Source organism: Solanum stenotomum, chromosome 8, assembly GCF_019186545.1.
Source record: "Solanum stenotomum isolate F172 chromosome 8, ASM1918654v1, whole genome shotgun sequence".
Classification (NCBI taxonomy): domain Eukaryota; kingdom Viridiplantae; phylum Streptophyta; class Magnoliopsida; order Solanales; family Solanaceae; genus Solanum; species Solanum stenotomum.
The window spans coordinates 20,119,503-20,136,503 of NC_064289.1; the positions used below are offsets into that span (position 1 = coordinate 20,119,503).

At 31.5% G+C, this 17,001-nt stretch overlaps 1 protein-coding gene across 1 annotated transcript; it reads left to right on the top strand.

The window, feature by feature from the left end:
• Positions 1-9,674: 9,674 nt before the first annotated feature.
• LOC125872410 (serine/threonine-protein phosphatase PP1-like) lies at positions 9,675-15,673 on the top strand. Its single transcript, XM_049553140.1, has 4 exons — positions 9,675-10,051; positions 13,529-14,088; positions 14,165-14,383; positions 15,345-15,673. The coding sequence occupies exons 1-4, from the start codon at positions 9,877-9,879 to the stop codon at positions 15,357-15,359; spliced, it is 969 nt and encodes a 322-aa protein (XP_049409097.1). The 5' UTR covers positions 9,675-9,876; the 3' UTR covers positions 15,360-15,673.
• The last annotated feature ends 1,328 nt before the right edge of the window (positions 15,674-17,001 follow it).

The window sequence follows — 17,001 nt, forward strand, 5'->3', positions numbered from 1 at the left end:
CCATGCTTAGATTAGAATTTGAGATTTTTGTTCTTTGAAACACTTTTGAAACCCTTTTGATTGGACTCCTTGAAAGAAAGATTGATCAAGGATCAAGGGTCACCATACCTCTAAGTTGAAAACCCACGAAAATTGAAGAAGAAAGAACTCGAAATCTTCAACCCTAACTCCAACTTGACCTTGGCCTTCAATGGTGTTCTAGAGAGAACCCTTCCTTTTTTTTTTGAAGAATGAATTAAAACAATACCTTTTTAAAAGTTTTAATACCATATATAGAAATTAGAAATAATATAAAATATACCCACTTTTTAATTTAACTAAAATTAATATTTATGAAAACGCCCCTTGCCTACATGGACCTACCAAATAAAACTAAGGCAAAGTCGTCCAATTTTTATTTTGGAAAATTTCATAACTCCAATTAATGCTTAAACTTTAAAAATTCATACGTTAGGCTCTAGTTTCACCTATCTATTTTTAGGGTCGCTACAGTTCGAATCGAATTCGGCATATTCTTAAAGCGGATGTTTTCGATTTTCACGACTATAACTTCGTCAGTTCCATTGAATAGCTAAATTTTCGACATCATGTATTTTTTTTTTGTTGTTTATTTTGAATCGGTGAAATCTTTGTATGGTTTGAAACTTTTATTGAAATTTCGACATCAGTTCCATTGAAATCAAGAAAAATCACATGAACACGCTGAGGAACAATCATATGTTTTGTATCCAATATATGATGCATCAGGCTTGAAAGTGCTTGATTCTTTTTTAGTTTCATAGTTGTTTTATTTTTATTTGAATGCATACAATCTTTTTTAGTATCTCATTACGTTTAATGTAAATATTAACAATATGAAATTGTATATTTTTTTAGTTTTGAAGTTGTTGTTAATGTATGCATACAACTTTATAAAGGTTAAAAATCATAAATAAATTAAGAACTGTATACTAATATTTTTTGCTTTTCTGTAAATTCTAGATACAGTTAAATATTGAATTTAATATTGAAAGTTGTTGTTAATGTATGTGTCTTTGAAAAAAGATAACAAGGAATTGGCAAAGTATCCTCTATGTGTATCCATATTTGTGAATGATTGTGAATTGGCTGATAGAAATATTTTGGAATATGGATTTCAAATGTGTGGAATAAATGGAGGATATATAGTTGATACACAAGCATTAATGCTTAGTGTGCCGAACAATAGCGATTACATGAATTGCGATATTATTACAAACACCAAACATAAGGTAATATTGGAAGATCAAGTTTATAAGGACAAGGGAACATTAAAAGCTGTGATGATGCAATACACAATTGAGCATAGATTTCAATGGAGAATGGACAGATCAAGTCAAACATGGTATGTGTATTTGGGTTGGATTTCTTTTCTAATTGTATTTTCAATATGTTTTTTTTACATAATATCAACATTTAATTTGTATTATACTAATTCTAATAGTATAATATTCAAACAGTTATACACTTGTTTGTGTGTCTGAGAAATGTGGATGGATGTTGAAGTCGTCAAGTATTAATAAATGTGGAATGTTTAGAATTAGAAAATTCGTAGATGAGCACACATGTCCATTGAAAGATAAGGTGTATGATCAACAACAAGCAACAAGCAATCTTATTGGAGGTATGATCCAACCCAAATTAGTTGATCATAAAAGGAAGTTAACGCCAAAGGATATACAACAAGATGTCAACCTAGCTCTTGGAGTAGATGTATCCTACGCAGTGGCATGGAAGACTAAGGAAAAGGCTGTAATTTCTTTAAGGGGGACACCATCTGAATCTTATAGTAAATTGCCGAGCTACTTATACATATTGGACACTACCTACCTTGGATCACATAAAAGGATGAAGAAAACTGATACAACATAGCTAATTTTTTATGTGTACATTGTTCATAACATATCTGATTTGTTGTAGATTGTACCATCAAATAATTATGTGTACAGTGTTCATCACTAAGGTAGAACCTATATTGTCTGTCTGGAAAATAAAACTTGTACTTGCAAGAGGTTTCAATTGGATGAAATACCATGTTCGCATGCTTGGGCCGTTTTAAAGAAGAAACATTTTGATGTTGGACCATATTGTTCCGACATATACAAGCCAAGTAACTTGTTGGATACATACAACATTCTAATTACTCCCTTACCTAATCAAAACGAGTGGAATGTACCTGGGTATATTAAGGACAACATAGTGCGGCCTCCAAAGCACAAAAAGCTACCTGGAAGGCCATCCAAGAAGTATCGTGACAAGGCGTACAACGAGCTATATGGGAAGAAGAGCAAGAATTCTTGCAGTACTTGTAGGTTTAAGGGGCACAATAGGCGTTCGTGTAGGAATGGACCGCGTATTGTTTAGTTAATGATGCTTCAATTTTATATCTTATTAGAGTGGAATTGTTTCCCAAATTCTAATGCCCTCTGTTTTATATATTTACTATCTTGGAATTCTTTGTATATGTTTTCACTCGAAATGTATTCATATCCATGTTATTAATTTATTTTATATTTGTTGTATTTAACATGTATTCACAAAAAAGTATAAATACAAATTAGTAGTAAAATAAAATAATACTGAAAATACTTTTTTGGTTAAAAACATAACAAATACACTAATTTGTATTCAAACTAAATTGTATTTATATTTGACTTTAAAATTGTACTTACTATTTCTCTGGATAAGTTTATATTACAAAAATTCATGATGTATTTCAATATCAGTTAGTATCCCAAACATCATTTTGTATTCCCTTCTTATAATGTATTCGTCGCCATTTTACAGTAATAAAACCAGAATTTCATAACTTTAGAAAATCAACCATAATTCATCCGGCTAAATGTCTTTTACCTTACTACAACACAATTACCACAATAATTACAAAACACACAACACTATGCTTATAAAACACACATCCGGCCAAATGTTTTTTTGGATGTTTTGTATCCAATATATGATGCATAACGCTTGAAATTTTCCTTTCATAGATGTTTTCTTTTTATTTGAATGCATACAATCTTTTTGTATCCCATTATGTTTAATGTAAATATTAACAATATGAAATTGTATATTTTTTTAATTTGGAATCTGTTTTTTTTAAATACACAAACTATTTTGTATCCCAAAAAGTTAATGTAATTAGTAACAGCATAGGGATAGAGTCGTAAATATTTTGTGGTAAATTCTGGATACAATTAAATATTGGATTTTTCATTTTTTTGATGTTTTATGTTCCATACTATTTTCTAACCAAAATATGCAGGATATATACCTACAAAATGATTAAGACTTGTACAATATACATATGAATATAAAAACCAGAACTTCAAAACATTAAAATTATATTAACTAAGAAGATTGAACCATAACTTCAAGAGTTTTTACATTAATAAAACCAGTACTGGAAAACTTTAGAAGGGTTCCGTAGCAATACAAAAACTAATGTATAATAACACACCAAAAAATAGACAATGACTAATCTATTTGAATTGTATCATTATCCTCATATGCTACATTAATCCTGCTATGTCGCGGAGGTGCTTCATTGTCACTTATTGATCCGGCATCATTTTTTTGTTGCCATAATTTCAAAGAAGTGTAGCGTATCTTGACCGTAGAAATGATGCATTCATATATGACATAAAACAATCACAAGTTGAATTTGCATAATGGGTATGTAGTTTCTGAGTTTTCATCATGCATATAAGACAAAGTTATGTCCTGATATTCATCCTCTCAACAGGGAGTCAAAGTATATGTCCTGATATTCATCCTCACAAGTTGAATTTGCATATATGAAATTGTATATTTTTTTAGTTTTGAAGTTGTTGTTAATATATGCATACAACTTTATAAAAGTTAAAAATCTTAAATAAATTAAGAATTGTATACTAATATTTGTTGCCTTTCTATAAATTCTGGATACAATTAAATATTAAATTTAATATTGGATGTAATTGATTATTGGATACAATTTTTTTGTTTTAGAATATTGTAAATATGTGATTCTTAATTTTGTTAATAATGTAACTTTTTGGCAATGAAATTTTAAGAGTGATTCTTTTTCTAATATAAACAGGTCATAAAATATTTCAATGGAACTATGTATTTTTATATTTTTCTATAAGTAAAATCCTTATACGTCATATGATATGTTTTTACATTGTTGCCAAGACATCTTTATACTGTACAATACTAGTCCTACTGACAAAAAGATGATGAAATTCTCTTTTGTTTGATGCTTAATCATCTCGTAAACTGGAAGAATATTGTGCAGATGAGGTTAAGTCACAATTTGGCATACCTTACATTTTTACAAGCATATAAAAGCATGCATTATGCCAACACTGGAGTGTCAACAATAAACATGCAATCACAAAATCAACGATAGACATAACATACAAAAATAGTTTCAAAATAATTTAATACCTCTTGTTGACACCCAATTTTGACCCTCAACAATATAAATTAATCATCGAGCTTCTTCAATTTTAAACGATTTAAAGTAATTAGTTTTATAAAAATAAAAATAAAATAAATAAATAAATATAGTTGGCAAGTCATTTTAAATAGTTTCGTCACTTTGTAAATGATATATATGTTTTATATAATTATGTGTACAATTAATGTATTTTACATTCAAAAAATCATCTCAAAAAGGCTTTATATTTTTAATATTTTATTAGTGATGGTTATAAATTTTGAATTAATGAGTTTTATGAAATTCAAAATACTTTCAAGCTATTTCTAAAGAAATTTCGTCCGTTAATAATTTTAAATAATAAATATGTATATTTTTACAATCACGTTATTTTATAAATATAAAAAATTATCTCAAAAGATTTACATTTTAGTTAAGTATTTTATTAATTTACTTTAGTTTAAGTTATAGTTATAATTTCTAGTTAATTAGTTTGTAATTAAATTAATTGCTTTATAATCGATTTGATTAGGAAGCTCATTAATTAATTATATTAATTTGTCATCTTTAATTATAAGTCGAATCTACTAATTTAAATCAATTTGACTAAGTTCTTAATTTCAATTTGCTACAATTTCAATCAATTTGACCAAATTCTTAATCCAAAACTAACCCCTTTTTACTTCACCTCATACCCAATTCAATAGGCCAATTTTGGGCCCATTTCCTTTTCCACCAATAACCCAACCCACTATTCAACTCTTAATACCAGCCCACTTCAACAACAATTCCTCAATACAATCCAATTCAAAAGAAACCCATTTCAACAATACAAGTAGCAGCGTACAATGCAATACCCGACCCCATCTTGCTCGTCATCTTCATGCAAGACCATAAGCAAAGCTGCAAATCCAGAAAATCCCTGCAAAACCCATACCGTAGAAGCCTCAACGTCAAACCTTCACGTCCCCTTTTCCCCCTCTTTCGCGAAATTCAGCTTTTTCCTATCCCCTTCACTGTTGCTTCAAAAGAGTAGAAGAAATTCAAATCTTTGTTTGAATTTTCCAACGAATTTCCCCCAAAATGGCCCCAACTTCTCCTATAAATAATCCTTTACATTCAAGTTATGGGACAAGTTTGGAAGTTGGATTTTGACATGTTTTAGAATTCGATTATTTGGCAATAGTCGTTTTACACTTAAATTTTATATTTAGCTCTCTGGTTCAAAGTTCCGAGAAGGACGCCGCTCAGATTTTCTTGGTTTGTTGTTCGCATTCGGATTCAGTGGTGGAAGAATCACTGTCCTCCCTTGCTCGTTCGTCCCAGTTGCTGCTCCCAAATAGGTAAACTTCTTTTAATTTCTAATTCGTTTTAGTTGGTTTTTTCTTCTCTATTCGTGAATGGACTCTTTGTCGACTCTTTCTTCCTTTCTCAAATGCCCCTGTTCCTTCTTAGTCTACTGTTAATGTTCAGTAATTGTTCGTTTGGTTTTTAGTTGGTGTTCCTTTAGTTGTCGAAGATAAAAAAAAATGTGTTTATTTTGGTCCTGATTTAAGCCTGGAATTTGTTAGTTAAGCTTGGATTTTCTTATTGTTGGTTTGTTTTTATTCTGAGGAAGATGCGGAATCTCCACTAGTTAGTGTGGAAGTTATATGTTATGTTCTTTGTTGTTTGTTGGTTGTAGCAGTACGTTTCTCCATTTTGCAACTCCGCGGTTATTTGTATTAAATTGTCTTCATCTCGTCCAATTTTTAGTAAAAAATGCTTTGTCATTTACAGTTGAACTCTTAAAAATATGATGTTCTATAGTTTGTTTTTTTTCTCCAGATTTTAGGCTTGCCCCAGCATATTGTTTCCTCTCCAGTTCATTGCTTAGTTTTTTTTTTCCCTTTTTATTTGTCCTCTTTTAGTCCCTCGTATGGTTCAAGTTTTCTTAAATTGCATTTGCTTGCTCATGTCTTTGAATTAATCTTGCTTCGGTTAAATACATGATAATTGATCATGTTGTGGTGCTCGACTATTTGGTTTTTTTTTTGAGGTAGTATCTCTTGTGGTAAGAATGGTTATCCGTTAAACTATGGGTCTTTAGCATATGAGTTTGCTCGTCTTTAAATGCTATAATCAATGTAACTATACTACTCTCGCGTGTGTTAAAATTAGATGGATCCTTTTGCTTCTCTTTCGCTTTTAAAGATAGCACTTGCTAAATTTTTATTCGTTTAGGTTGATAGCCTCCAACTCCCCTTATCATTGTTTCATGTTTGTTGAGTTGTAAGAGTGCTGATAGATTAACTCATCGTGTTTGAATGTTCATGTAAGTTCACTTAGTTATAGTCATCGTTTTATATTTTGAGTCGTCCATAGCTTGTTCGCTTCATTCGTTCTCAATTTGCTAAAAAAAAAGGAAAAAAAAATGAAGAAGTCAGTCGGAAACAGTAATCTAAGTTGAAGAATTTGATCACCATGACTTGTTTTAATTTTTGAAGCATTTGCTTGCATTTTGCTCAACTTATGGTTTCTGCTGATTATTTGCTACTTGTTAAGTTACAAGTTACTGGTCCTCTTTGTCATTTAAAGTTATAAGCTTGAGATATTACTATCCGACACTAATTTTTACCCTCTTTTATCTTTTGCATGTGAAACCATCCGAGTCCTTTCGAACTCTACTTTCCCTCCCCCTTTGCATTTCGGATGAGTCACTGAGCCCCCCACCCCCCCCCCCCCAAATCATCTTTCTCTCGAGTCAGTCAAAGCAAATAGAATGAAATACAGGGCTGGAAATCCAGATTGCAGGTGTTCGAAGGTCCTAAGATGGACTATATACATTTATTATACACTGTATACATTCAGTATACATCAATATACAGGTAAAAAATGCAGGAATACAGGACTGATGCGAAATACATGTGTTTGGAAGCAAGATATACATGAAAAGGGCTGATATACATGTTGATATACACTGATATACATCAAGTGTATACAAAAATGGGAATTGGGTTAAGCCCAAAAATTCCAGCAAATTTTGCCCAAAAGGAGGCCCAAATTCAATTTCTCTCTTATTCTTTAATTATTTAATTGCGATTATTTATTGTTTGTTATTTAACTCTAACTTTATAATTTTTAATTAACTTAATTAGATTCCCCAAAATATGAGTTATTTTCTTTGTGTTGGTTAACTTTTAATTATTATTATTATTATTATTATTATTATTATTATTTTTATCTTATCTATTTTATTAATTAAATATGTTGGCCAAATTATACATTTTAAAATTAAATCTTTTGTTCCAAAAAAAAAAAAAAAAACAAAACAACAACATATTCTTTAATGTCTCACACTCAATCACTTTTTACTCGTTTAAAAATGATTTAAAGGTCAAAGTATTTATTCCTCAAGTAAACTAAAAGAGAAATAAAAAAGAATATATATATATATATATATATATATATATATCTGGACATTTTCTCAAAAAAGATTAGTCAAACTTTGCTTTCATTCTTCAATTAATTAAAAGATGATTTTCATGCTTAAATTTATTAAATTGGTTTAAATTATTTATTTCAAAAAATGAATTAAAGAAATTCTAATTAATCTAGTTTTATTAATATTCTAATCACTTGTATTTTGAGTCAAATGTTTTATTTTGGATCCCTTTCTCCAAAAAATAAAAAAATGAAATAAAATGTGTCATTTATTTAATTATTTTCTCAAAGTTAATCAAATATTGTAAGTTATTATTTTTTTATGTTAAATCATTATTTTCCTAAAAATAGTCAAAATATATATTAGTCAAGTCGCAGGTCAACCGCATGTTAGCGGACACTTCGAATGCTTAAACCCTTCTCGAAGTGTAAATTGAACCCCGAACCCTCTTTGATATTTTCAAAGGATTTTTTCTGTTTAAATCTTTGAAAATTATGAGTTTTCTTAATTTCTTTAAAAAATTAAGTGACAACTCTTTTCTAAGTATTTTTCTCAAATTGTTTTATACTTAGAACATTTCAAAAGTGATTTTTCTTAAGATTAGTAAAATTACGGCATAACACCTCTTCATCGCCATAAAGTAATACTTCATCACTTCAATCTTTTCCTTGATCGTCAGCGGTTTCAGAACACAAAACTCTCCTTTTTTTGGAAGAGCTCTCTTGTGCCATTCTAGCCGCATATCCTACATTTTCGAGCAACCCTTGGGTAATACACAAATAAAATGAGGAAAATTCCCCAAAATTTTGAATATTATTTGGTATACCTCTAGTAATTCTGATTGAATCAATCACTGTAGCCAATCAGATGCTTTCCCCAAAATCTAAAAGCCTAAAAGCAAATTTCGTTATTATCAATTATTAAAATGTATTGAATATCAAACAAAATTCACATATATATGAATTTCTAGAATCTACAAAATCTGAAAAATTAAAATAAAATCACAAAAAAAAATGAAAATCATAAATATATGATGAATATTTAAACAAAATCACATAAAAATTGAAAAATTCGACTGGAAATCCGTAACGTATAGAATCGGTGCTTTAAACATCAAATCAAAAAAATCAAAATGGATGATGAAAATTACCTTGCCAACCGAGAAATATGCTTGAATTAATAAAGAGATTTTGTATAACAATCAATAAAAATTCTTGATGAACAACAATTTAGCCCCTTCAAGAAAGCTAATCTTGAAACGTGAAATGTGGAAGAAACATAAAATGTTGGGGAAGAAACTTGAATGTTGATGAAAAATGGTTAATTGTATTTGTTTGTTTGTTTTTCACTGTAAACGATTATTAGTGTATATTTTGGTCCAATAGGACCCTTTCCATAAATACAATTAATTTAAAATACTAAAATTTGAATACATATTATTTTATAAAAATATTGTCATTCTGCCATTTTAAATAAATATTTTAAAGTGTTGTTATTTTAACTAATTATGTTAGGTATTATGACTTAATTGATAATTTTTCCAAAAAAAAATTAGATAAGACTATGTCCCATTTTATGTAACACTTTTCGTTTTAAGAAAGTCAAACAGTTTAAGTTTGACCAGAAATCTTTAACTTTTTTGTAATAAAATTTATCTATTTGTGAATTACGTAAAAAAATATTATAAATCACAATAATTGATAATTCTATAAAAAATCTGAAATTATAAGATTTTTTTAAAAATTAAAAAAAAATAGAAGTGTGTATTCATTTTGATACAACCGCGTGGGAAGAATTAATTTTTGTAGAGACGTTGCCCTACCCTGCTATTATCTCTCTCTTTCTCAGAGATAGACACGAATGTTCGCACAGAAAAAGCCATTTTCAAAAAGAAGAAAACGAGTCCTCTCTCTGTAGGAGACTACCAATCCACTTGTCTCTTCTACTTGACATATAGTTTGGGTTTACTGAACTTCTTTGGTTATATGCTAAGTTTAGCAGAGGAAGAAATATGGATATTTTAGCACTTGATGATATAATCCATCGTTTGCTTGAAGTTCGTGGCAGACCTGGAAAACAAGTACAACTTTCTGAGGCTGAAATCAGACAGCTCTGTCTCAAATCCAGAGAAATTTTCTTGCGCCAGCCCAATCTTCTTGAGCTTGATGCACCCATCAAGATCTGCGGTAAGTGGGGGTTTCATTTCGGTTGTTTAGTTATGAATTTTAGTTTTTAGACTTAATTCCATCTGGGTTTGAGTAGAATTAGAGTTCTTGAAGTGGGTTTTGTTGATGATGAAGTTTTATGTGATGTTTAGTTGTTAATTGATGAGTACTGATTAGGTCTTCGTTAGGGTTATCTTTTGTGACTTTAATTAGTGCTGGTTAACAAGTAGTTGTATGATTAGAAGATGACTTTTCCTAATTCTTGTGTGTTTGGTTCGACTGTTATCATTCTCCAGTGTTTGATTATTAACATTTTTTTCTGATACTCCTCCCTTCGTTCCAAACGCACCCCGAATCGTGAGGATTTAATGATTTTGTTTATAATTAGTTTGAAGGTTGTTATCAGCTGCATAGTGTGGATAGAGTTTTTTCATTCAAATTAATGAGGCCACCAATAGTTTCAGCTACCAACAAGAGTAGAGTACAGGTAGGAGGTAGGAATTGACTTGATATTTTCTATTCCCGAAGCCTTACCAGTATTTGATAGTTGAGCTCTCAAGTCTAATGCTTAGGGTGATAATATTAGGATTATGCCCTAATTTGTAAATAATAACTCTTTACTTCTAAATCAGCTTATGCTAAGGTGTAATGGTCTCTCATTAACTTGGACCAGATGTTATTTGGAAGGGGAATACTTTGAATTACTTGCGTTACTATTTCCCTCTTTTACTTACTAACGGACTAGGAAACTAACCCCTACCTCTCATTCTTTTCCGTCTCTCCTCGTTTACACCTATTTTCTCTCCTCAATTTTAATTTAGAAGTAGGATGATATCTTTTAGCGGTCCTCCACTATATTCTTTTACCTTTTCAAACTGAATTTACAGAGTAGGACATGAAATGCTCTCCTGGAGGGCCTCTTATTGATACCTATGATTTGATTCATTTAAAATTGATGTTCGGCAGCTTTGCAGAAAATAAAGTTAGGTTAGCTACTATTGTATTTACTAATGCAACGATAGCAAATTTTCTGAAGGGCCTCTTATTTTCTGTTCTTTTTCAAAGTCCTTCTCACTGCCTCCTGCCCTTCCCTTACCCAAAAAAGACAGATTTTGTAGAAATGTAGTAAAGGTTATGGATTTATTAGGTGATTTTTTTCTGAGATAGATGAATAGTATTAAGTGAATTGTGAGCAAAGTGCCTTTACCATATCTTATCCTCCGTTATGTCATTTAACATCTTTGACTGATGAACATATTAGTGTCTGGATTGTGTATGGGCAATCATTATTAATCCGAAGCTGATCGATGAAGTCCATGAAGGTAATGCTGGAGCATAAAGTCATCTATGGTATTCATTACCAGTTAATCTTTGCTTATAAACTGAGACATCAAGGTGATACCTATTACCTATAGTTGCTGTACTTGTGAACTCTTTCTTCATGCAAAGGTTATCACCATATCAGTTTGTAGGAACTAACTTTAGAAGACTGTCAGCGAGAGAGACATTAGTGTGTGGCCATGAAATCAATGAAGTTATATAATATTTTCAGTTCCTAGTGGTTTCTGCTATAGTAAGTTTTTGGTATCCAATACAATCTTTTTTAGGCAGTTATCCATGATTCCAGTTAGTTTTTATCTTCGGGCCACCTAGAAGGAAAGAGAAATCTGTTACTTTTAAAATAAATATCAGTGGGAAAGCTGATGTAATTATTTATCATAGTTGCCGGTATTTCAGGTACTAAATCTCCCCTAAGGCTTATCGTCAAGCATAAAGCAATGAAACTTACATTATCATTCAGGTCAAATTTATTTGTGGCTTTACTTTCTGCAATGCATAATCTTATAAAAATTCTTGGTTTTCTTACCTATCTTGAGCTTTTATTTTCCCGTTCCATTTCAAATTTCTCTTTTTCTTCCATTTGATATTACCCATTTGCTAATTATGATTTCCTTGACTAATCAGATTGCCATAATTTCCAAAGTACAGTCACCATGAAGTCACTTGGTCAACATGAAAATTGCTGTTGATCGTGGGTGATGTGTTGTCTAAACAACTGTGTGACATGATATGTTTATACTTTTGTTATGTTCTCTGTTTCCAACTAAACTTGCATGGTCAGATTATTCAGTCAAGGATAATGCTAGGTTTTCTTACTCTCTTTTCTCCTCAATGTTTAGGAGATGTACCTACACTAATGACTTATAATCTTTTAGCCCTGCCTTCCTGCTGAAAGTACAAGTATCAATTTTAGTAAATGTTGTAGTGATGGGGGACTACACTTTGTTGTCGTACACCTGTGGATATATAGAAGTAAAGTTTACCATTCTCAAAAAAAAATTTAGCGAATGAAACTAAATGTGGAGTGCACTCTTTATGCAACATTAACTTCATGATATTATAAGTAGAGATGTACAACAAGCAAATGGTGTCTGTGAATTTTGAACTATGGTTGTTGGTGATGGTTAGAATACACGATCTATTTACACTTTTAGTTAGTTGGGTGAACTCGTTGAGTCTAAGCTGGTTTGAGTGGGTGATGATGTATGCTCCAGTATTCATTATGTTAGTAGCACTTAATCTATGACATGTATATTCTCTTGAAATATATACATACTTGGAGTAACTATAGAGGGACGAACCACTGCTTTGGAAGACACCTGTTTTTTAGCCCCTTCAAGTAGTTTATAAACTGAATGAACTGGTAAATTTGCTAAACCAGATGGAAGTGGGTTTTCAAAGGACAAAACATAAGAGTATTTTTTTGTCTATTTCTCTTTTCATCATCTTCATTTGAACTTATAAACTCGTCTTACACAAGTTCAATTCACACTAAGAGGCAAGAGCAATAGAAAAGCCACTGAAATCAACAATTTTCTGAGTGGTTGATTCGTCCACTTTATATTATAATCTAATTTATTTTGGCTGCAACCAATAATACTTCCATACTGATAAGTGATAACTCGTATCATCTATTTCATAGATAATAGTGCCACTTTCTATAAAATGAAACCCTTCTGCTGTGGAGAAGGGTGTGAATATTGGCAAAATATTTACAGATATAGAAAGTAACTGATAATTGGATCTGTTTTAATTGCATTTAGATCTGTGAGATTCAACTGAAGTGGTCTAGTTTTGATGTTCTTTGAGTAATTGGACCTGTTGGGAATAATTTAGCAAATATTGTCAATCAATTTCTACTGTCACCAGCATACCAGTAATGACGCTATCCAGTTAGGTCAATCTGTGAGGTTTTATTTTACAACTGAAAGAACTTTGCTCAAAGAGCTTAGACTGCTGTTGGATGTTGTGCACTTGTACTTCAAGTTGTGCATTCATCCTGACCACTGTTTCACTCCCCTTATGGATTTTATTTGATAATATTGTTGTTCATAGATTTCTATCTCGACTCCTCTGCTGTTTCTCATCTTTCTTACAGACCAGTACTTTGTTCAACACTTGTGTTTAGCTAATATTTTATTTGCAATACGTGGTCAGGGGATATCCATGGCCAGTATTCAGATCTACTGAGGCTGTTTGAATATGGTGGATTACCTCCAAAATCCAATTACCTATTCTTGGGTGATTATGTTGATCGGGGGAAGCAAAGTCTGGAAACAATATGTCTTCTTCTTGCATATAAAATAAAGTATCCTGAAAACTTTTTCCTTCTGAGGGGTAACCATGAATGTGCTTCTGTGAATCGTATATATGGATTCTATGATGAGTGCAAACGAAGGTTCAATGTTCGACTGTGGAAAGTATTCACAGACTCTTTTAACTGCCTCCCTGTGGCAGCTCTGATTGATGAAAAGATTTTGTGTATGCACGGTGGACTCTCTCCTGATCTTCAGCATTTGGATCAGATAAGGAACCTTCAACGACCAACTGATGTTCCAGAGAGCGGGTTACTCTGTGATCTTCTCTGGTCAGATCCTAGTAAAGATGTTAAAGGGTGGGGAATGAATGACCGGGGAGTTTCTCACACCTTTGGCTCTGATAAGGTCACAGAGTTTCTCCAGAAGCAAGATCTTGATCTTATTTGTCGTGCCCACCAGGTTTGAACCAGATATTACTTATAATTTTTTTTTAACTTTGTTTCTTAAATCTTACTGGGTAAGTGCATAACTGCAGGTTGTGGAAGATGGATATGAGTTTTTTGCTGATAGACAACTTGTGACGATTTTTTCAGCCCCTAACTATTGTGGCGAGTTTGACAATGCTGGTGCTATGATGAGTGTGGATGAGACTCTGATGTGTTCTTTTCAGATATTAAAGCCTGCAGAGAAGAAGCCAAAGTTCGGATTTGGGAGCACTACTACGGCCAAAAATGCAACTCCAGCAAAAACGAAGGTAAACCTATATGCAAGAGGCAACTTTCACTTGTCAATCCCAGTGGTATGCGTGTTTTATTTAACAATTACTTAATCAACCTACCATATATTGCAAGTGTGGAGGTCAAAGGGATAGCATTTTTAGTACTATCCTTTGCCAAACTCCTTTTCTCAGTTCTTTCTGTAGTCCTTCCTTTAGGAAGAAATAAAATAGCGGTCAGAATATCATAAGACAAAACTATTCTTCCATAGTCTATCATTAGGAAGAAATAAAAATAGTGCGTTAAAATCTCATTAGAAAAAACTATCACAATCCATTCGAAGTAATTCCAATAATTAGGTGAAATTTCCAAAGGTGAACTTAGGCCTGCTTCTGCCCGTTTTGACTATCTGATACAAGTAAAAGGTGTTCTGGTATAATTCACCAAAATCAAGTTATGATCAGCATTCAAGAGAATGTCAGCAGTTGGATCCAGCGACTGTCTAATTCATTGACATATTAACCTAATTAATGTCCCTTGAAGTTTCTTCTGCAAGAAATTTCCTTTTATCTTCCATTTTCCTGTTTCCTTATTGTTGGGGTAAATGACTTGCTTTCTTTATCGCATTTAGTCAATGCTGTAGGCTTCAAAGATCATGGCGTACGCAATTTTTGGAATATAGTCAGTATATTCTCAGTTTTTCTTAATTCTCATTGCATTTCTCATGATCTTAGACGTGTAACTACGTCAAGGCTGGAAACGGGTTACCTACACTCTTAACGGGCAATCAACTATATGATGTTGCTTCTAGTTAATTGTGCAGTTGTTGTAGTATGAAGTATGTGTCATAGTGGAGTCAGTGTGATGGTTATTGTTCTCTTTTAGATCAATCGTTGTGATTCTTGGCTACCTTTTGCTTCTTTTAACTGTACTTACGGAATTTCATTCATACGCACCGATGGTCACTTAATGTCACTGATATCCAAATTTTCATGACAGGTCATTTCTTGGTAAAATTGGACGAGATGAACCAAACTCAGTATCGATGTCAACTACCTCTCTTAGCTCCAATATATGCCAGATGGAGGCTCCGGTTTGGAAGCATTGCGGAATAGAAGAAAGAAGAAGATACCTTCCCAAGATTCGAATCAGGAAATCTGTAATAATTTTGATTTTTCATGTATAATATAATCCCATCCAGTGAAGCAAGCTCTATGATTCACCTGCAAATAGTTTTTCTAACCCTTTTGGTTTTCTATTCATAGAACTTTTTTTGGTGCAGTCTGATACAGGAAACAAATGTTTAAAATCCTGGATCTTATGTTTCTTCCAGAGTGTGTGATGGTCTTTATTCATCTTATTCTTCCTTTTTCAATTTTAATGTTAAATATTCTATTGTTGTTTGAATGTTAAGAGGTAAAATATGTGTATTTTTGAGTCTCATTTTATATCACTCTTTTCATTTTAGCTTTAAACTTCTCATCTTATTTTTACTAGTAATATAATTTTATAGCTGTAGAAACAGATTGCATGTTCAAAATCCAAGTGCATATCAAAATAGGATTTTTTTTTTTTTTTAAGGAAATTCCATAAATGGCTCATTTGGCATAATTAGAGATTTATAGCTACAAGCCTGCAACTCTCTCAACTCTCTTTCTATTCCATATTTTCTCCTCTTTTTATTTTGTATTTCAGCCCTTTTTTCTCTATATTTCTATATTTTTTTGAGGTATTAGGTGATTTTATTTGTTGTATCTATATGTGCGTTGATATTATGAGGTATACATTGATTATTCTCGTTATACGTTTGTTATACACTAGGGCCTGTTTGGACACAATCTTTTCCTTTTTTTTTTTTTACTCAAAAAAATAATAATGGCAACATACTAAAATGATCTAATGTTTTTTTTTTTTTGATGATGAGTTTTTCTAAGGTATTCTTTTCACTAGGAAAATTTCAATTTTTAGCCAACTAGCCAAAATTTATTTCTTTGCACAGTGGAATGAAATGAAAAGAAAAGAAAAGAAGAAGACGACAGTATTGGTCCAGCAATTGATGTTATTGCACATGTAAATGTTTAATTTTGGTACCAAACAATATAATATTGTCTTTGCTCAGCCAAACTGTCATTATATCTACTTCTTTTATATATGTGATTGTCCTTGCTTTTGTACTTCACTTTGTCCTTCAACCTAAATTATCTTCTTTTATATTATAATGAAAATTAGCCAAACATTTCCCTAAACCATTTGCTTACACCAAAAGGCACTCAAAAAAACTTTCTCCAAATGTAAATTTTATCTAATGAAAACAAAATTTCTGGTGGATGACACTTTTTACACTTCTTGAAATGGTCCCCTTTTATTTATTTTCATTTGAAGAGATTTGATGTTCTATACAGTCTAAGGACCATTCAAAATATTAGTAGAATAACTGATCAGTTGCTTATGGTGTGAAATATATATATTTGCTGCCTGCATATCACAAAAAGCTTGCCAATTTCTGGATAGAATTTGTCACTATTCCGTCGTTAAATAAGATTAATAACAGACTTTTATTTTTCTTCAAAGTAGTGACTATTGTAATGTACCATATAAAATGAGCAGCTAAATTATGGACTAATAGAAGAAATTTTGTTTCTTGTTAATATTCTCA